The 22131-nt window shown below is 45.0% G+C and overlaps 1 protein-coding gene across 4 annotated transcripts in view; it reads right to left on the bottom strand.

The window, feature by feature from the left end:
• Positions 1-22131, bottom strand: part of ift81 (intraflagellar transport 81 homolog) — a 225098-nt gene that overhangs the window by 43172 nt on the left and 159795 nt on the right. For 3 of the 4 annotated variants that reach the window (XM_072495120.1, XM_072495113.1, XM_072495115.1), the window contains exons 14-18: positions 21385-21474; positions 19777-19863; positions 8505-8576; positions 8316-8401; positions 6188-6233 (exon numbers count right to left, since the gene is read on the bottom strand). In XM_072495120.1, the coding sequence (XP_072351221.1) occupies positions 6188-6233; positions 8316-8401; positions 8505-8576; positions 19777-19863; positions 21385-21474 (381 nt within the window). Of the gene's footprint in view, positions 1-4478; positions 5033-6187; positions 6234-8315; positions 8402-8504; positions 8577-19776; positions 19864-21384; positions 21475-22131 lie in introns of those variants that run through there. The other variant, XM_072495124.1, reaches the window with a different exon arrangement.

A 22131-nucleotide genomic window follows, 5' to 3' on the forward strand; every position in this document is an offset into this window, starting at 1 on the left:
CATTGTGCAACCATCAGCAAATATTCCCACTTCTGACCTTATGATGAAAGGAAGGTAATTGATGAAGCAGCTGATGGTTGGGCCTAGGATACCATGCTGAGGACTTCCTGCAGTGATGTCCTAGAACTGAGACGATTGACTTCCAACAACTACAACCATCTTCCTTTGTTCTAGGCACGAGTCCAAACAACTTCCTTTGTTCTAGGCATGACTCCAAACAACTTCCTTTGTTCTAGGTATGACTACAAACAACAGAGTCTTTCCCAATTCCCATTGGCCCCAGTTTTATCTGGGCTCCTTAATGTTACACAAATCAAATGCTGCCTTTATGTCAAGGGAAGTTGCTCTCACCTCACCTCTGGAGTTCATTTATTTTGTGCATGTTTGAACTAAGACTGTGGTGAGCACTTTAGATTTAGATGAGCACTAAATCGCCATACCATACAATGCAATGGACCAAATACTGGAAAATGGAATTAGTATAGGTGTTCGGTGGCCAGCGCAGACACAATGTACCAAAGTGCCTCTTTTTTGTGCTGTAAAACACCAGGGCTTTATGAGGTCAGGAGCTCAGCGATCCAGGTGGAACCCAAACTGAGCAGGTTACTGCAAAGAAAGTGTCGCTTGATAATGTCCAAGGCGCTGATCTCTTTGATCTTGAAGCGGGACAAGGACCCATTACAGTGTGGATCATACAGGCCGATCTCGCTCCTCAATGTCGACGCGAAGTTGCTGGCGAAGGTTCTGGCCACGAGAACTGAGGATCGTGTCCCGGGGGTGATTCATGAGGACCAGATGGGATTTGTGAAGGGTAGGCAGCTAAACACCAATGTGCCGAAGCTCCTTAATGTAATTATGATGCCTTTGGTGGAGGGGGAAGCGGAGATAGTGGCGGCTATGGACGTGGAGAAGGCCTTCGATAGGGTGGAGTGGGAATATCTTTGGGAGGTGCTGCGGAGGTTTGGGTTCGGGGAGAGATTCATAGGGGCTGGTTTAGCACACTGGGCTAAATCGCTGGCTTTTAAAGCAGACCAAGGCAGGCCAGCAGCACGGTTCAATTCCTGTACCAGCCTCCCCGAACAGGCGGCGGAATGTGGCGACTAGGGGCTTTTCACAGTAACTTCATTGAAGCCTACTTGTGACAATAAGCGATTTTCATTTTTTCATTTCATTTCATTTTTCATCAGTTGAGTTAGGCTACTATATAAAGCCCCAGTGGCGAGTGTGGCTACGAACAGGCAGAGATCGGAGTACTTTCGGCTGTACCGGGGGAAATGAGGCAGGGGTGTCCCCTGTCCCCCTTGTTGTTTGCACTGGCAACTGAGCCGCTGGCCATGGCATTGAGGGAGTCCAGGAACCGGAGGGGATTGGTTCGGGGGGGGGGGGGGAAGAGGAGGAGGAGGAGGAAGAGGAACACTGGGTGTCGCTGTATGCCGATGACCTGTTATTGTATGTTGCGGACCCAGTGGAGGGGATGGCGGAGGTTATGCAGATCCTTAGGGAGTTTGGGGACTTTTCGGGGTATAAATGAAATGAAATGAAAATCGCTTATTGTCACAAGTAGGCTTCAAATGAAGTTACTGTGAAAAGCCCCTAGTCGCCACATTCCGGCGCCTGTTCGGGGAGGCTGGTACGGGAATTGAACCGTGCTGCTGGCCTGCCTGGGTCTGCTTTAAAAGCCAGCTATTTAGCCCAGTGTGCTAAACCAGCCCCTTAAACTTAACATGAGGAAGCATGAGCTCTTTGTGGTGCACACCCAGGAGACCAGGGAAGGGGGATAGACGAGCTTCCATTGAAAAGGGCGGAAAGGAGCTTTCGGCACCTGGGGATCCAGGTGGCTAGGAGTTGGGGGGCCCTGCACAAGCTCAATTTGACGTGGTTAGTGGAGCAGATGGAGGGAGATTTTAAAAGATGCGATATGTTGCCACTCTCACTGGCGGGTAGGGTGCAGTCGGTTAAAAAGACGGTCCTTCCGAGGTTTCTCTTTGTATTTCAGTGCCTTCCCATTCTGATCCCCAAGGCCTTTTTTAAACGGATAAGCAGGAGCATCATGGGATTCGTGTGGGCGAATAAGACCCCGAGGGTAAAAAAGGGTTTTCCTGGAGCGTAGCAGGGACAGAGGAGGGCTGGTGTTGCCGAATCTATGTGGCTACCACTGGGCAGCCAATGTGGCAATGATCCGTAAGTGGGTAATGGAGGGAGTGGGGGCGGCGTGGAAGAGGCTAGAGATGGCGTCCTGTGTGGGTACGGGTCTGAGGGCGCTGGTGACGGCACTGTTGCTGCTCCCGCCGACAAGGTACACTATGGGTCCGGTGGTGGCGGCGACTCTGAAGATTTGGGGGCAGTGGAGGCGTCATAGGGGTGAGGTGGGGGCCTCGGTTTGGTCCCCGATTCGAGAGAACCATTGGTTCGTCCCGGGAAGAATGGAAGGGGGGTTTCGGGGCGGGCATCGGGCAGGGATTAAAAGAATGAGGGACCTGTTCATTGATGGGATGTTTGCGAGCCAAGGGTCGCAAGTGAGGGCGTTCGTGAGGCAGCAGGTGAGGGAATTCCCGCTGCTTCCAGCAAGCAGGATTCAGGACAGGGTGATCTCGGGGGTATGGTTTGGAGAAGTCAAGGTCTCGGCGATTTACCAGGAGCTGCAAGAAGAGGAGGAGACCTCGGTGGAGGAGCTAAATGGCAAATGGGAGGAGGAGCTCGGGGAGGAGATAGATGAGGGTCTGTGGGCTCATGCCCTGAATAGGGTTAATTCTTCCTCCTCTTGCGCCAGGCTCAGCCTAATACAATTCAAGGTTGTTCACAGAGCGCATATGACAGGGGCGAGGTTGAGTAGGTTCTTTGGGGTGGAGGACAGATGTGTGAGGTGCTCGGGGAGCCCAGCAAATCACGCCCATATGTTCTGGACGTGCCCGGCGTGGATGGGTTTGGAGGGGCTTTGCGAGGACTGTGTCCAAGGTGGTGAGCGCCCGGGTCAAGCCGAGCTGGGGGGTAGCATTATTTGCGGTATCGGAAATGCCGGGAGTGCAGGAAGCGAAAGAGGCCGGTATTCTGGCCTTTGCGTCCCTGGTAGCCCGGCGGAGGATTTTGTTACTGTGGAAGGACGCGAAGCCCCCTAGTGTGGAAGCTTGGATTAATGACATGGCAGGGTTCATCAAGCTGGAGAGGATAAAGTTTGCCCTGCGAGGGTCTGTGCAAGGGTTCTTCAGGCGGTGGCAACCGTTCCTAGACTATCTCGCAGAGCGTTAGGAGGAGGTCAGCAGCAGCAGCAACCGGTGGGGGGGGGGGGTGGTGGTGTTCTTTTGGGGTGGCATTTGGGTTAGGGTGGGGTGTTTCCCTATTTGTGTTTTTATTGTTATATGGGGGTTATGGTAGTTTGGGGAAATTCTATGTATAATTCTTGCGGGTTGTGTTCTTATGTTCTTGTTTCTTTTTTCTGTAGGGTGGGGGGGTTTGTTGAAAATCTGTTGAAAATTTGAATAAAGATATTTTTTTTAAAAAAAGAAAGTGTTGCTTGATAGACCTTTTGATAGCTTGTTCCATCACTTTACTCATAATTACAAGTAGATTGGTGGGATGTAATTGGCTGGATTGGATTTGTCCCGCTTTGTGTGCAGGACATACCTTGGCAATTTCCCACATTACCGGGTAGCTGCCAGCATTGTAGCTGTACTGGAATAGCTTGCCCAGGAGCCCGGCAAGCCCGGAATATTGTTGGGGTCCATAGCCTGTGCAGTATCCAATGCCTTCAGCCACTTCTTGATATCATATGGAGTGAATTGATATAGCGTTAGATGTGTTTGGGCAGGGCAGCATGGTGGTGCAGTGGTTAGCACTGCTGTCTCACGGTGCCAAGGACCCGGGTTTGATCCCGGCCCTAGGTCACTGTCCATGTGGAATATGCACGTTCCCCCATTGTCTGCGTGGGTCTCATCCCCACAACCCAAAGATGTGCAGGGCAGGTGGATTGGCCACACTAAATTGCCCCTTGGAAAAAAAAAAATTGGATACTCGAAATTTATTTTAAAAAAAATAGATGTGTTTGGGCAGCATTTGCTGAACAATCTTGACTGTGATAAGAATTACATTAGCCAATTTATGATGATCACTTGGACTCGCATTTATACTTGCTAGAAGCTATACATATTCTTATGCAGGGACCTATTCATTGCAGGCAAAAGGAGTATGTCCAGACATTGCAACTTTCTTTGAATAAACAAGAGCTAAAATAAGTTCCTGATACATTCACCATGGTACCATCTTGACCAACAAAGCTAACTTGCTAACCGATCATGCAGTTTAAATTGTTGTTCCCTTTGAAATGTGGCATTCTTACATTTGTTATGACGAGCGCAAGGTGAAAAGCTCCAACAGCATGTCTCTTTTTCCAGCAATACTCAAGTTACATACGACCAAGCGACTATAAATAGTGTTATCCAAATAGACTTTATCAATTGAAGTGAGATTCCTGTATTACAACAATTTATTGACGCGTTGGACTGGATTTTCTGTTGGGGTCAAGATTCTGACATCAGGATCAAATGTAGGTCCTGACCCCACACCATACAAGGCAGAATTCTGCAAGTGGTTACCAAATACATGTGCAGAACAATGCTTCTTTGTCTCCACATGCTGGTGAATAGTTTAATGATTAAAAAATGATAGAGTACAATTGACTGGCACCACAGTATGCCTCTTTTAATGTTTTAAAAAGTTCAATTTTAAAAAATAAGGTCATGTATTGGTTGCAGTTATATACTGGCTGACATGTTACCCTAGTTAAAAATCCAACATAAATTGGTGCAGCATGTTCTGACAGGTAAACTCAGGATATGCCCTATAATGAAGTATGAGACTACTGAATGACAAATCAATATATTCCCAGCTTCTTTGAGGCATAGATTACAGAAGGACCTAATTTTCAGTGGCTCAACCGCAATTATAAGCATTGTTGAAGTTGCACAGCACACTGTGTTGAATATGGAGCAAGAGGATGTATGCTTGCACCCACAGTCCTTGATCTTGTTCAGAAAATCTGGGATTTAAAGAGAAAAGTTATCCCAGGTCAGTCTTGGAAATTAAGGGGTTGATTATCTTAAATCTTCCAACACAACTGTAAACAGATTAAGAAGTTCACACTTCAATATTGGTTCAGTAACATACGTAAAGCACCTGCCTCTCAATGCAATAGTTGCATATTTAAAAAGCAGTGCTGCCCATTGTTCAGTTCCATCTGTCGTCATCGAGAACAAGTTTGGTCTGTTCCCTGGGGCCAGTAGATTAATGGAAAATTTGATATTGTCATCTCATGCCATTGGCAAGCTTTGTAGAGACTCGCTTTCTTAAACTCACATATTACCTTGATCAAGTAGATTAGAAGTTAAACTAAATTATTTTGACCCAGTAATACATTTAACAGACCATCTAACTCCCACCCAAGAACTTTAATATGAATTGCAGCACCAAACAATTGATTAAAATAAGAGCAAGGAAAGGTAAAAATAAACTTCTCAAACTGAATTTGGAAGTAATTCATGCAAAAGTTTCTTCCCATTTCAATATTCAAGAAATGTTTTATCCACATGGATCAGAATTTCAGATTCTTAGTGGACAGCCAAATTATTTTAGGCAACTCAAACAATCTCATTCCCAACCATATATGGGAAAAGTAAAATAAGCAAGAAATTGAAGAAACCTTAGTCCCAGATCCAAGAGTATGTGAATCTGCGTCAGCATCAATGTCATCTGGGAATAATCACATGCCACCCTAAACAAATGCAACTCAGTCCAGCTGCTTGCTACAAATTAGCATTCTTAAATCCTGATGAAAGAACAACAAATTTTAAAATTTAAGTTAATATGCAACACACGACTCCATCTATTTACCACTACTGTACAAGTTTCCTCGGCAACTATTTAAAAAGGAATGTGCTGTTGTTATAAATGACATGCTTCCCTGTTGCTACAGTTCATGCTTGAATTCACAACTGCTGATGCTGCCTCTTCTCAAGAGATTAGTTACTGATGACAACAGCTACAAAGTTTTCTTTCTGGTATAACTGTGCCAGGATTTCTGGACAGCTGGCTGGATCCTTCATTGTCTGCCAGAAGGCAATGAGTTAGCCAAGTTAGATTTTCACAAAATACAATATCAATCCTTACATGGCCTATTCCACAGAAAGAGACTCACCTTTCCCATATTTTCTTGCTCAAGGATATTACGATTATATTGCTCCCTAAAAAGATAAAATAGTTACTGAATTAATACCCATTATACTGTTTTTGCTAATTACTCAACTGGAATTACAAACAGTTGCATAACAAGACTGCAGTATAAGGATCAGCATTTACATTAGAATATCTGAGCATTAGGCCTATTTTTAGTTAAACAATTATTTTGGCAGGTATTGCATGATCACTTTTTCCTGAAGTCTGAAAAGCACATGATATAATTCAAATTGTTCACAATGACGGATTTAAAATGCTTCTTTCTGTATGAAAGTGAGAAGCAGTGTAATTATCTTGGAAGCCAATTTTTTTGAAAGATATCTCCTGGGGAATTATCTTTTCAAATCAACAATCATATTAACAAGCATTTTTGCACCAAGTATAGTTTGGTTAATTTGGGGTTCTTACAGCCTTATAAGTAAGAAGTATTCTACATCATTCATTTAATGTATGTACTTTCACAGTGACAAAAAGGATAAACCCTTATTTTTGTGAAGTTTTCTTTATGCAGTAGCCCTTTATAGCTGTTCTCCAACGCACACATCCTGTACTCAATTCTCATCCATTCCAAGTATTCTATTAGCACACTCTGATATGGCCACTAAGGCACTTTATTAAAAAAAAATCCTCCAGAGAGATCATCTTTGTTCACAATGTATTATTCCTGCACAATAAAGTTATGTTAAGTTATAATGTGGTGAATTACTGAGAAAACAGGTGCTCTACACCCTGTGGTACAATGTGTTAATTTTATGCAAGTAGATTGCCAAAAGGAAAATAACTTTAATGAAAGTTATTTTTGTCCAAGTCAAGAAAGAATAAGATGGGAAAATCTTGTTTGCAAGACAGTTATACAAAGTACTGAGATCTTGTCATAAACTACAAGTGGCATGGAATACTTGTGCAGATGAGATTTACCAGAATGTTGCCTGGTATGGAAGGAAGATCTTATGAGGAAAGGCTGAGGGACTTGAGGCTGTTTTCGTTAGAGAGAAGAAGGTTAAGAGGTGACTTAATTGAGGCATACAAGATGATCAGAGGATTGGATAGGGTGGACAGTGAGAGCCTTCTTCCTTGGATGGTGATGTCTAGCACGAGGGGACATAGCTTTAAATTGAGGGGAGATAGATACAAGACAGATGTCAGAGGTAGGTTCTTTACTCAGAGAGTAGTAAGGGCGTGGAATGCCCTGCCTGCAACAGTAGTGGACTCACCAACACTAAGGGCATTCAAATGGTCATTGGATAGACCAATGGACGGTGAGGGAATAGTGTAGATGGGCTTTAGAGTGGTTTCACAGGTCGGCGCAACACTGAGGGCCGAAGTGCCTGTACTGCGCTGTAATGTTCTATGTTCTAAAGCACCCTTCATGAAAGGTCCAGCTGGAACAGCACAGGATTTAATAGCAATATAAATTTTAACAACGCGTACAGAAACAACATCACAGCTTCTATTAATGGATCGCTATGCCATTCCTTTTAAAAAAAAAATTTTGTCGGATTTTTAACATTTTATATCAAACATTACATAGACAACACCAACACACATATCAACACCAATTACAACAACAACCATAGTTTTGATTATCATATTTAAAGAACTTATCTTACAGGGTGTGTTTATTAAGGCCAAAGGCTAATCGAGAAAGATATAAAAGACAGAAGAAAAAATTTAGAGAACAAATGGCAGCTGAGTGCTGGCTGGAGCAGACTGGTGCCCGAGCTATACCCTCTGGGTCATGTAGGGCCATTAGCTGGCTGTGCTCCCCTGAGAGGGAGCTTTCATATAGTTATAGGGAGTGGAGGAGTAATGTTTGGGAGCTCCCGGTGGTCAGCCAATACCACTGTGCGGCCTTGCCCCCCACCTTGTTTGGCTCCTGGTATAGGAGTGACTTCAGCTGGGGGACACACGTGCCTGCTGGGTGCACTCGCCACTGTGATTGTTTGTGCCTATTGCTCTTTGTCCCTTCTTGTTCTCTCCTTCTCTGTGCCCTGCTTTCCCTGTGATATCTTCTCCACCCTCCCCCCTTTCCCCCCCTTGTTTCACGTTCTGATCCGGTGACACACTCCCCTTAGAATCTGTAAATTTACCTTAAGGCTTTTCTTCTTTCTTGTGGATCTGCAGAAACGTATAGTTTCATTTCATCAGCAGCTCGCTGTATCTGCCTTTCAGTAATCTGTTAAACAGAAGACAATTTAAACATCTGCATCCTTTTATTTTCCCTCAGAACATTTAAAATCAGTGTTCATTTATGGTAATTTGCCTATATGAGCAGTTACCTTTTTCAAGCAGTTGATGTAATGGTATCTAGTTTCTTCCTGTCCACATTCTTCTCGAAGCCCTTGGACTTCCTGCAAAAGTTTCCAATTTAAGAATCACTTGGCTAAATAGAAATTATAACATATACTCACCCTATTTTTCTTTGAATAATGTATAAAAGGAAACTTACATACCCAATATGGGGTAGAACTACTTGGAATGATAACTGAAATTACTTTTGGGTACAATCCACCATCATTAAAATTAGCTTATGGTATTTCTTTTGAAAATAAAAGTACCTTTTTCTAAACAAAACATACATTATAAAGTTTATGAAAACAGAAAAATGCATTTTCTAATGAAAAGAATGTAAAAACAATCACTGGTCCCACAGAAAGCAGGGTTATAGGGCATGATTAGCAGTCTCGTTGCTCCCGACTTGAATCTCGTGAGACATCGCGATCTGGATCTCACAGTCACTGGAGAGGTCCAGATCAGCATATTTAAATAGTTTGTATGACTCATTTAAATATATTCACCTGGCGCCCGGGACTCAACGGCCACGCCTGTGAGGCCTCGCCAGGGCACTGTTTGGTACTGGCCCACACAAATGTGGACCAGGCATAATGGCACCTTGGAAGGGTCTCCCAGGCTCTCCCTCTGGCACCTGGGCACCTTGGCATGGTCAGCCTGGCACCCTGGTGCTAGGCTGCTCAGGTGGCACCGCCAGTGTGCCATGTTGGCACTGCTAGGGATCAGGCATAGGGCGCCATACCAGGTCGGGGGGGTTGGACGCGGAGAGGGAGGGGTGGGTTGGGGAGATCAGGGTAGCCTTCCAAAATGGTGCCCCAATCTGCAAGGATCATTTCCTGCTGGCAAGTTTCAGTTCGTCAGCAGGAAAACCCTCCCAAGTGCGGCCTTGGCAGAGAGAATCTCCCCCGAGGTAAAAAAAAAAACGGCAATGTGCCGTTGAATGACGAGATGTTTCTCAGCGCTGCAGGTGCAGAGAAGCAGCCCGCTAAATGCACTGTTCAGCGGACTTTAACTCAAGTTAGTTGATGGCGCCAGTAGTCTCAATCAGTTGAAACTTTAGTAAGCTGATCCCATGATAAGAACTACCATGCTGGTTTATAACACTAGAAATTAATTTGACTTTTCTCAGCCTCATCTTTAAAAAGGAAGAGAAATCTACTGAGGATGTGTCTGTTCAAAGTTAACCCTAAACCCCAAAATTCTTGATCTAGTGTGAAATATGCTAGATTTATAGCTACATTGTGGATAGTTTATTATTAGCAGCAGAAGCAGCAACATCCATTTGGTAGCAATTCTTTTTGTTATTTCTGCCAGTCCCAGGCAGTCTCAAATTGCTGGTTCCCACTAAAGTGAACAAACTCATTCTTGGTGCATCAGGCCACCTTCATAAGCTATCCAAATGTCTAAGGAGGGAAAGTGAAAACGGAAACACTGAGGCTAAAGAATTGGACAAAAAATATCAAGTATAAATGTGCATTAATAGTAGGGATAATAGCGATTGCTTTATGATTACTGCATGGGATTTTATTCTCTGCTGTTCGTCTTCTATTATTATAGACAAGAGATAAGCACATTGGAAAAAGAATCCAGCCTACTTGACCTACCGAACATGAGGTCCGAAAAACTTCAAGTCACTGAAACTGACATAATTTTGGTTAAGTACAGGATAAGTTTAAAAAAGATTAAGTTTTTAAAATCAGTAAGACAATTCCTATCAAGCTCCAGAAATCTCAGGTACCTGGTTATTAGGAACTTTGGGTCGCTTAGGGCATAAATCTACTCCATCAAATTAATCACATTAATCCAGCAAACGTGCATGATCTGGTCTTTTGCATGGATGTGAGCATATATGGCACAGAGTATCAGCAAACGTTTCTGCCAACTGATACAAATACATACGGATGCACGAATAGGAACAGAAGTAGGCCATTCGGCCCCTCAAGCCTGCTCGGCTATTCAACAAGATAATGGTTGATCTGTTTGTGTTTTCAGTTCTACATTCCCATCTACCCCCAATAACCATGGAACCACAGAATAACCACAGAACCATAGAAATGTTACGGTCTAGAAACGGTCTACAAAGAGGCCATTCAATCCATCGTGTCTGCACTGGCCAAAATAAGAAACTAGCCGCTTATTTTAACCCCACTATCCAACACCTGGTCCATAGTCTTGCAGGTTACAGCACTTCAGATGCAGATACCTTTTAAATAAGTTAAGCATTTCAGCCTCAACCAAGAACTTAGGCAGTGAATTCAAGATGCCCACCACTCTCCGGGTGGAAAAGGTTTTCATCATGTCCCCTCTAATCTTTTTCCCCAATCACCTTAATTCTATGTCCATTGGTAACTGACCCCTCAGCTAGGGGAAACAAGTCTTTCCTGTCCACCCAGTCCAGGCCCCTCATAATTTTATACACCTCTATTAGGTCACCCGTAGCTCCTTCTGTTCTAAGGAAAACAAGCCAATCTCTCTTCGTAGCTGCAATTTTCAGGCCCTGGCAACATTTTTGTGAATCTCCTCTGCACTCTCTCTCCAAAGCAATTATGTCCTTCCTGTAATGTGGTGATCTACCCGCATTATAGGAAGGATGTGGAAGCATTGGAAAGGGTGCAGAGGAGATTTACCAGAATGTTGCCTGGTATGGAGGGAAGATCTGATGAGGAAAGGCTGAGGGACTTGAGGCTGTTTTCATTAGAGAGAAGAAGGTTAAGAAGTGACTTAATTGAGGCCTACAAGATGATTAGAGGATTGGATAGAGTGGACAGTGAGAGTCTTTTTCCTCGGATGGTGATGTCTAGCACGAGGGGACATAGCTTTAAATTGAGGGGAGATGGATATAGGACAGATGTCAGAGGTAGGTTCTTTACTTAGAGAGTAGTAAAGGCGTGGAATGCCCTGCTTGCAATAGTAGTGGACGCGCCAACACTAAGGGCATTCAAATGGTCGTTGGATAGACATATGGACGATAAGGGAATAGCGTAGATGGGCTTTAGAGTGGTTTCACAGGTCGGCGCAACATCGAGGGCCGAAGGGCCTGTACTGCGCTGTAATGTTCTATGTTCTATGTGCAGACCTCCAATCCTCTGGGACCTCACCTGTATCTAGTAAAGATCGTAAAATGGTCCTCAGAACATCCATATTTTCTCCATAGCTTCCCTCAAAAGCCAGGGATACAATCCATCTGATCCTGGTTATGTACCCACGTTTGATTCTCTTGCCTAACAAGAATCTACTCCTGCCTTAAAAATACTTTGTGACCCCACTTCCACTGCCTTCCAAGGCAGAGAGCTCCAAAGTTGCACATCTTTCAGAGAAAAAAATTCTCATGTGTCCAATAAGGGCAACCCCTAATTTTTAAATAATGTCCCCTTACTTCTGGTGACAGGGTTGTGCCGAGAAGTCGCACATCAGACAGCTGTCCTCCCACAAAGCTGAAAAATAGGCCCTTTTCACCCAAAATTGACCGTTAACACAAAGGAAAAACATCCCCACACCTCTACTCGCCAGCTGTCCTCCCAGAAAGCTGAAAAATAGGCCCTTTTCACCCAAAATTGACCGTTAACACAAAGGAAAAACATCCCCACACCTCTACTCGCCACAGCCACTCCAGAGGCTGCGAGAAAGCCAGGAGTGGAAAAAGTGTAGAGAAACAAACAACCCAGTCGGCCTTGCCAGAGCGAGAAGGGCCAACCCACAGCGTAACGAGCCTCTCGCTGGTGAATGGCCTCCACATTTTGCAGAAGCCCTCCTCTGACCTTCGGATAGCAAATTAGATTTTCTCCAGGTAGAGAAATTTCAACAGGTCTGCCAGCCAGTCTGCAGCTTTGGGTGGTGCTGCTGATCGCCAGCCGAGCAGGGTTCTTCAGCAGGCGAATAGGGAAGCGAAGGCAAGGGTGTTAGCCCCCTTCCCCATAAATAGTGCTGGCTGGTCCAATATCACGAAGACTGCCACTTTTGAGCTTGGCTCCACCCTCACCACCACAACCTTGGACATTGCTTGAAAGAAGGCTGTCCAGTACCAAACGAGTCAGGGTCATGCCCAGAACATGTTGGTGTTTCATTGTTTCATAGAATTTACAGTGCAGAAGGAGGTCATTCGGCCCATTGAGTCTGCACCGGCCCTATGAAAGAGCAACCTACCCAAGCCCACACCTCCACCCTATCCCCACACCTCCACCCTATCCCCGTTACTCCAACTAACCTTTTCTGGACACTAAGGGCAATTTAGCCTAGCCAAATTCACCTAACCTGCACATCTTTGGACTGTGGGAGGAAACCGGAGCACCTGGAGGAAACCCATGCAGACACAGGGAGAACGTGCAGACTCCGCTCAGACAGTGACCCAAGCCGGGAATCGAACCTGGGACCCTGGAGCTGTGAAGCAACTGTGCTACCTACCTGTCCTGGGTGTGGTTGGCCATGCCTCCCTGGCACTATTCACACGTGTCCTCCACCTCCAGGAAGAACCTGCTCATTCGGGTTCTTGTTAGGTGTGCTCTATGCATCACTTTCAATTTCACTTGCCTTGCGCAAGTGGAAGTGGCGTTTACCCTGTTCAGTGCTTCGCTCCAGAGTTCCCATCTTTTTAATCCCCAGTTCTTCCTCCCCCTTTTCCTATGTTTTGTCCAGTGGAGAGTGTGCCCTTTCTAATAATCGTCCGTACAGTTTCCTGCAGCTCCTCCCGTCTCAGGTTACCCCCGCCCAATAGTTCCTCTAACATACCCACGGATCCCGAGACGCACTATGTTGTATTCTCGTTGCAGTGGAAGGTCTTTACCTGGAGGTGTCATAGGTCGTTCCTGTTGGGTAGTTGTAAGAACATAAGAACTAGGAGCATGAGCAGGCCACCTGGCCCTTCGCGTCTGCTCCGCCATTCAATGAGATCATGGCTGATCTTTTGTGGACTCAGCTCCACTTTCCCGCCCGAACACCATAACCCTTTATTTCTTTATTCTTAAAAAAATTATATATCATTATCTTGAAAATATTTTTAAAAATAATAATTTAGAGCACCCAATTGCCAATTAAGGGGCAATCTAGTGTGGCCAATCCACCTATCCTGCACATCTTTGGGTTGTGGGGGCAAAACCCATGCAAACACGGGGAGAATGTTCAAATTCCACACGGACAGTGACCCAGAGCCGGGATCGAACTTGGGACCTCGGCGTCGTGAGGCAGCAGTGCTACCCACTGCACCACCGTGCTGCCCTTTGAAAACATTTAATGAAAGAGCCTCAACTGCTCCGCTGGGCAGGAAATACCATAGATCCACAATCCTTTGGGGAGGAAGTCCCTCCTAAGCTCAGTCCTAAATCTATTTCCCTTTATTTTGAGGTTATGCCCTCTAATTCCCCTTTCACCCGCCAGTGGAAACAACCTCCCCGCATCTATCCTATCTATTCCCTTCATAATTTTATATGTTTCTATAAGATCTCCCCGCATCCTTAGTACAGACCCAGTCTACTAACCCTTTCCTCATAATCCAACCCCCTCAACTCTGGGATTAACCTAGTGAATCTCCTCTGCACACCCTCAGTGCGTCCTTTCTCAGATAAGGAGACCAAAACTGAACACAATACTCCAGGTGTGGCCTAACACCTTATACAGTTGCAGCATAACCTCCCTAGTCTTAAACTCCAGTTGTAGTCTTTCTGTCACAGCCTGTCCTCGGTGTAGAAGTCCCTAATGGTCAGCATCCCCCACTCCTGTCTCCACCTCCTAAAGGTGGCATCTAGCATGGCTGGCGCAAACGTGTGGTTGCTGCAGATGGGGGCTATAGTGGACATTTTGGTTAAGCTGAAGTGCTGTCTCATTTGATTCCAGGTTCTGAGTGTGGCTACCACCACTGGGCTTGTTGAGTTTTTAGTTGGCGGGGATGGGAGTGCTGCCATGGCGAGGGCCTGGAGGGTCGTCCCTGTGCAGGAGCTCTCCTCCATCCTTACCCTCTCCATTTCTGATTATCTAATCCATCCCCTCACTTTCTGCAATGGCTGCCCAAGTCGGGAATTGAACCTGGGAAAACAACAGTGTGAAACAACAGTGCTAATCATTGAAATTGAAGGGACTCGAGCACTTAGGCAACCTATTCCTAGAAGGGACGTTTGCCAACTTTAGAGAATTAGCGGATAAATATCAGTTACCCAATTCTAGTCCTTTTTGCTACTTTCAAGTTTGTGATTTTTACCTGTTCGGCTCTTCCTTCCTTTCCTCTGGCTCCACCTTACCAGAGGGGATTTTTTCCTCTGCTCGGCTGGGCAGGGGATCTATCTACCTTTATGGACACATTTTCTCATCTGATCCCTCCGCGCTGAACGGGGTGAGGGTGTAATGGGAGAGTGAATTGGGCCCTAAACTCTCTATCAAGGTTTGGAGTGAGGCCCTATATACGGTTAACACCACGCCCTCATGTGCCGGGTTGAGCCTCATTCAGTTCACGCTACATTGGACACAATTAACCGAAGCCAGGATAAGCTGGTTTCCCACCAATGTTGAGAACAGTTGTGACCGCTGTTCGCTTGCTCCTGCAGATTATCGCATATGTTCTGGTCTTGTCGCAGTCATGCCAGCTTCTGGGCTTCCTTTTTAGAAACATAGAAAATAGGAGGGGGCCATTCCTTCCTTCGAGCCTGCTCCGCCAATCATTATGATCATGGCTGATCATCAAGTTCGATACCCTGATCCTGCTATCCCCCAAATCCCTTGATCCCTTTAGCTCCAAGAGCTATATCTAATTCCTTCTTGAAATTACACAATGTTTTGGATTCAACTACTTTTTTCTGTGATAGCGAATTCCACAGATTCATCACTCTCTGGGTAAATAAATTTCTCCTCACCTCAGTCCAAAAAAGTTTATCCCATATCTTAAAACTATGGGTTACCTTGTTAAGTTCTCGGTAGTCGATCGTGAGTCGCCATGAACCATCGGGTTTTCTTACGGGCCACATTGGGGCATTATTTGTTGACGCTATGGGCCGAATAACTCCTTGGTCAAATAAACTATTGATAACTTTAGAAATATCACCCTCAGCTTGCTGTGAGAAACCGTTTTGCTTCTGTGGCTTTGGATCGGGACCTGAAATTGTGACCGTACCTGGGATCTTCCCACAATCGTGTTTGTGTTGTGCGAATGAAGCTTTGTGTTTCACGAGGACCTCTCTAATTGTTTGGTCTGTACTAATTGTTTGAGGATTAAACCAATAGTCTCCTACTGAGCAAATCCTATGTTCATAATCCCCTACTGAACCTGGGACCCTGGAGCTGTGAAGCAATTGTGCTATCCACAATGCTACCGTGCTGCCCACTGAGTGACACGTTGCTGAGTGACCCGGTCATGAAGGACAGATTTGAACTTGGGGGCTTTACTTTATAGTCCCCAGGGGCTTCCCGCCCTTCGGGGCGGACCCCGCACCTGGTTCCAAGTGATTGGACTTCGTTCCAATCACTTGGTTCGATTTCTCCAATACTGGAGCAGTTCCCTGATTGTTGGGGGGTCTTTAAGTGTCCGTTAACCTCTTTTGTGTTGGCTCCTGCTGGCGCCAAGGAGTCTGGCTTGGCTTTGTTTACCTTAAAATGTTTCGATTGTTCCCGAGGATCGCTCATTACTATGTAGATGGCTGCTACATTACTATGCAGATGGCTGCTTGTATCGATGCTGTCTGGGTTTCTGCAGAGTCTAATACACATGATTTCTGTATTTGCTATTCTTTGCCTGTGTTGGCTGAATTTCCCTTCAGCCTTTGCGGTTCGCTGGGTGGGGTTACTGGGTTATGGGGATAGGGTGGAGGTGTTGACCTTGGGTAGGGTGCTCTTTCCAAGAGCCAGTGCAGACTCGATGGGCCGAATGGCCTCCTTCTGCACTGTAAAATCTATGATAATCTATGATAATCTATGATAATCTATGATAATCTATGATAATCTATGATAATCTATGATAATCTATGATAATCTATGATAATCTATGATAATCTATGATAATCTATGATAATCTATGATAATCTATGATAATCTATGATAATCTATGACTCCGAATTCTGGACTCCCCACCATCGGGGACATTCTTTCTGAATCTACCCTGTCTATTCCTGTTAGTAGTTTGTAAGTTTCTATGAGATCCCCTCTCACTCTTCTAAACTCCAATGAATATAGTCCTACCAATTTATTCTCTCCTCATATGACAGTTCCGCCATCCCAGGAATCAGCCTGGTAAACCTGCGCTGTGCTCCCTCCATAGTAAGAACATCCATCCTCAGATAAGGACGCCAAAACTGCACACAATACTCCAGGTGTGGCCTCACCAATGCCCTATACAATTGCAGTAAAACATCTCTATCCTTATACTCAAATCCTCTCGCTCCAAAGGCCAACATACCATTTGCCTTCTTTACTGCCTGCTGTACCTGCGAGCTTACTTTCAGCGACTGGGGCACGAGGGCACCAAGGTCTCGCTGAGTATCAACCTCCCTCAATTTACACACATTCAAATAATAACCTGCCTTCCTATTTTTGTTACCGAAGCAGATAACCTCATATTTATCCACATTATACTGCATCTGCCATGCATGTGCCCACTTACTCAGCCTGTCCAAATCCCACTGAAGCATCTCTGCATTTTCCTCACAGCTCACCCTGCACCCAACTTTGTATCATCTGCCAATTTGGTGATAATACATTTAGTTCCCTTGCCCAAATCATTAATATACAAGGTGACCAGTTGGAGTCTGAGCACAGATCCCTGTGGAACCCCACGAGTCACTGCCTGCCAATCAGAAAAAGACACATTTATTCCAACTTTTTGCTTCCTGTCGGCTAACCAGTTTTCTATCCACCTCAAGACACTACCAGTAATCTCATGTGCTTTTATTTTACGTATTAATCTGCAATGTGAGACCTTGTTGAAAGCTACCTGAAAGTATAAATAAACCACATCCACCAGTTCGTCCTGGTCAACTCTATTAGTTACATCTTCAAAGAATTCTAATAGATTTGTCCAGCATGATTTTCCTTTCGTAAATCCATGCTAACTTTGTCCGATTCCACCACTTCTTTCCAAATGCTGTGCTATGAAATCCTTGATAATGGACTCCAGCAACTTCCCTACGACCGACGTTAGGCTCACTGCTCTATAGAATCATAGAATCCCTACAGTGCAGAATGAGGCCATTCAGCCCATTGAGTCTGCACCAACCCTTCAAATGAGTAACGCACCCCATGTCCACCCGCCACACCCTGCCCTATCCCTGCAACCCCACAACCTAGCCTGCACATCCCAGGCCACAAAGGGGCAATTTATCATGGCCAATCCATCTACCCCATACATCTTTGGACTGCGGGAGGAAACCGGAGCACCCGGAGGAAACCCACGCAGACACAGGGAGAAAGACAAACTCCAGAAAGACAGTGACCCAGGAACAGAATTGAACCCGGGTCCCTGGCACTGTGAGGCAGCTAACCAGTGTGCCACCATGCTGCCCTTACAATTGCAACAACATTTCTCCCACACTCCAGTCCTTTTGCAACAAACACCAAAAGAGTTCCCTGATTTCTCCCTACATCCCTTTTTGAATAGTGGGATTATATTCGCAACTCTCCACTCTGTAGGAACCATTCCAGAGACCAAAGGATTTTGGAAAATGAGCACCACTGGATATACTGTTTCTAGGGCCTCTTCCTTAAGTACTCTGGGAAGAAGATTATCAATTCCTGGAGATTTGTCCGCCTTTAATTCCATTAATTTCCGCCCGCAAAACCATTTCTTTCCTAATACTAATTTGCTTCAGCTCCTCACTAGAATTTGTGCTTCTGCTATGTCTAATATTCTCCGATTAGAATTGCAGCCAAGCCCGCTGATGGCCATATTTGAGGATTCGGACTCTCTGGCAGTTGACCCTGGGGTGGAGGTGGATTTTAAAACCTAATAAACATTTATATTTTTTAAAAACCTGGGTTAAGATGCATACAGGAAGTATGACTGCTAGAGCTGTGATCAAGACATTGTAAAAGTTACATAATTATTGATTTTCAGGTGAAGTGTTCTGCTAATAGCTTGAGAACCATTTACTTGTTTACAGATAGCTAGCTGATGGAGTACTGTTTATGTTTGAAGGACTCCTGGGGTGTAAATAAATAATGAGGGGTATTATGTTTGGTCCTGGCTAAACAGGTCAAGGCACGTCTTATAAGAGACAAATGAATGCCTTATGCTTTGGATGCAGATGATGTAGTTAATGGGAGAAGCCAGGTTTGTCTGAAAAGACAGTTGGTCCTAGAACTCTTATTTGAACAGAGGTGTTTCAGTTTGTTCCTGAAAGGTTCTCTCCAAAGATTCTGCTCAGAGAAAAGCAAGTAAAACCCTTATACATAGAACATACAGTGCAGAAGGAGGCCATTTGGCCCATCGAGTCTGCACCGACCCACTTAAGCCCTCACTTCCACCCAATCCCCGTAACCCAATAACTCTTCCGAACTGTTTTAGACACTTAAGGGCAATTTATCATGGCCAATCCACCTAACCTGCACGTCTTTGGACTGTGGGAGGAAACCGGAGCACCCGGAGGAAAACCACGCAGACACGGGGCAAATGTGCAAACTCCTCACAGACAATGACCTAGCAGGGAATCAAACCTGTAACCCCCGGCGCCGTGAAGCCTCAGTGCTATCCACTTGTGCCACAGTGCTCCCAAGTTCAACTGTGCCATCAAAATAGTTACAGGAGGGTTCCATGTGGAAGATGGGGAACAGGAATTTAAAAAGAATTGTTACTTGTGTTATTTTATTCATGAGTGATGTTTGAAATATATTATTTGCTTAATTGGTATATAGTGCCAGGTTCAGGAAGTAAGTTCAGCTTTTTTCTTCTTAAGAACTATAGTAACTGTAAAGCTATTTCTTTGTTGCTAATGTGGTTAATTCTGTGTTTAAATTAAAGTTAGTTTTAACATAAAATAAATCCATGGGTCAGTGTCATCACTCCTGTGGTGCAGTAGCATTTCCTCATTTTACAAATTGCAAATAGTTGGGTTCTCGTCTGGGATCCTAACAAACCTTTTGACAGTAAGACTCCTTTCCATCAGAAGAGGAGAAAGAAAATCCTCAAATCTGGTTACTTCCGCATTTGAATAATAACATTGAGAACATGTGTTCCACCCTCACATTTACTCTATAGATTCCATGAGATTCAGGTAGTTATATTGTAACTAAACTGTGCAACACATTGCCAGCAGTACTGAATAAGTAAAATGTGCATGACCCTTTTCGTACCTGTTCAAGCTTAGAACGATTACTTTCCAAGCCCGCCGCACAACTGTCATAGAGTGATTTTTTTTCTTCGTACTCTTGAGTTAATTCCTAATTTGAAATGACAAAATATGACATAAATGAAACTGTGAGCAAGCAATATGAGACACTAAAACAGTGGGCGGGATTCTCCATTTCTGAGACTAAGTGTTGACACCAATGCAGAATCTTTGGACTTTTACGACAGAAAAACCGGCGCCGCAACTGGACCAATTCCACTACCATTGGCGGGCTAGCACTGGTGCCGTTTGGAATACAATCGATTCCAATGAAAAACGGTGTGAGATATGCCGGGTCAGTGATCGACAATTGGGAGACTGACTAGCTGCAGCCGCACATACACACTACAATCCCCACTCACACCATCCCAGCCAAGAAGATGGCATTGGTTGCGCTGGAACGTGCCCATACAGCTGATGGGTCGGCTGGGGTCATAGGGCACAAAGTGGGCTGTTAGCGGTGTGCGCAGCTGCATGGCTGCCTTACCGGCTGCAGCAATGGTGTTCCCTGCCCTTTCTCCCCGATCCCAGAGTCCACTTCCTGGACGCCCCCCACTATTACCCCCGGCCCTGGCAGAAGCCCCCCGGCCAGCGGCACAACTGTCAGCAATCTATGGCGATGTTGGACACCTTCCGTACCACCTCTCTCTCCCTCAGCAGTCGACACATGGTTTCATGATTTCTAAAAGCAAAGCGAACCAGGCTGTCTGGAACTCGTCTCATCGGAGGCGGAGAATCACGGAGGCCCCAGAGAATACTGGTCGGGTCCGCTAATGATATGCAAATTGAGTTTACTGTTCGTGCATTCCGGAATGCATTGACGCCGCTGACAAGGTGCTGGAGTATTGCAATTTGGCGCCAAATTGGCACCTACCGCGATTTTTGCGTCGGAACAGATTCTCCGCCCAACCACCTTTTCTGATTTCGGTGTCAGCGAATGGAGAATCCCACCTTGTGTGCCCTTGTTAATCACAGGTCAAGACTTTGTATTCTCAAATACACTTACAATTATAAGCTCAAGTAAACCAAATAGGTGGATTTGCATATGGAGTGAAAAAGCAATACTTTATATTTAGGGTCGAACACAGTTACATGTTATTGAATGCCGTCAATGTGAGATTTGTGTATGTTTAAGGCCAATTATTCCCCAGATAATACTCCTTCAAACACTTCCCTGTACAATTATAACTATTCTGTGGCTGATAGGCAATTAAAAAAAAAAGATTTAGAGTACCCAATTCATTTTTTCCAATTAAGGGGCAATTTAGCGTGGCCAATCCACTTAGCCTGCACATCTTTGGGTTGTGGGGGCAAAACCCACGCAAATACGGGGAGAATGTGCAAACTCCACACGGACAGTGACCCAGAGCCGGGATCGAACCTGGGACCTCGGCGCCGTGCGGCAACAGGGCTAACCCACTGCGCCACCATGCTGCCAGCTGATAGGCAATTTGTCTGCAAATGCAACAATGCAATTTGGTGAACTGATTTAATGCTTTGATATTGTAAGCAACTGACAACCAGATGTACAAGTAGAATTGCCCACTTTGCTGGTTTAAAAACCATGACCTACCTGACACTTTTGTCGCAATGGTCGTAGTTCTTTGATGACAGGAGCCAAGGCGGTCTTCTTTTCAGCAATAAGGGCATTAAGTTTCTTTACCTGTAGAAAAGTTTTCAACAACAAAAGATAAGATACCAATTCAAGGTCGGTGCATTGCCACTTACAGCATTTCTTTTTCACCTACTCCAATTCTTTTTCTCCACAATCAGAAGTACAAAGTTAAACTTCCACACACTAAGATTTCACCTATGCAACTCATTTTGAACCAAACAGTTTTTTTGTTGTCATAGAATTATCATAGAATTTACAGTGCAGAAGGAGGCCATTCGGCCCATCGAGTCTGCACCGGCTCTTGGAAAGAGCACCCTACCCAAGGTCAACACCGCCACCCTATCCCCATAACCCAGTAACCCCACCCAACACTAAGGGCAATTTTGGACACTAAGGGCAATTTATCATGGTCAATCCACCTAACCTGCACATCTTTGGACTGTGGGAGGAAACCGGAGCACCAGGAGGAAACACACGCACACACGGGGAGGATGTGCAGACTCCGCACAGACAGTGACCCAAGCCAGAATCGAACCTGGGACCCTGGAGCTGTGAAGCAATTGTGCTATCCACAAGGCTACCGTGCTGCCCTTGTGATATTGGGATATACCGTTGTGATATTTATAACTCAAATACAGATCGATTAATGTAGAATCAAAAACTTAATTTGGTTTATTATTCCTGACCAGGCACAGTTTGGTGCTA

This window comes from Scyliorhinus torazame, chromosome 1, assembly GCF_047496885.1.
Source record: "Scyliorhinus torazame isolate Kashiwa2021f chromosome 1, sScyTor2.1, whole genome shotgun sequence".
In the NCBI taxonomy this organism is placed as follows: Eukaryota; Metazoa; Chordata; class Chondrichthyes; order Carcharhiniformes; family Scyliorhinidae; genus Scyliorhinus; species Scyliorhinus torazame.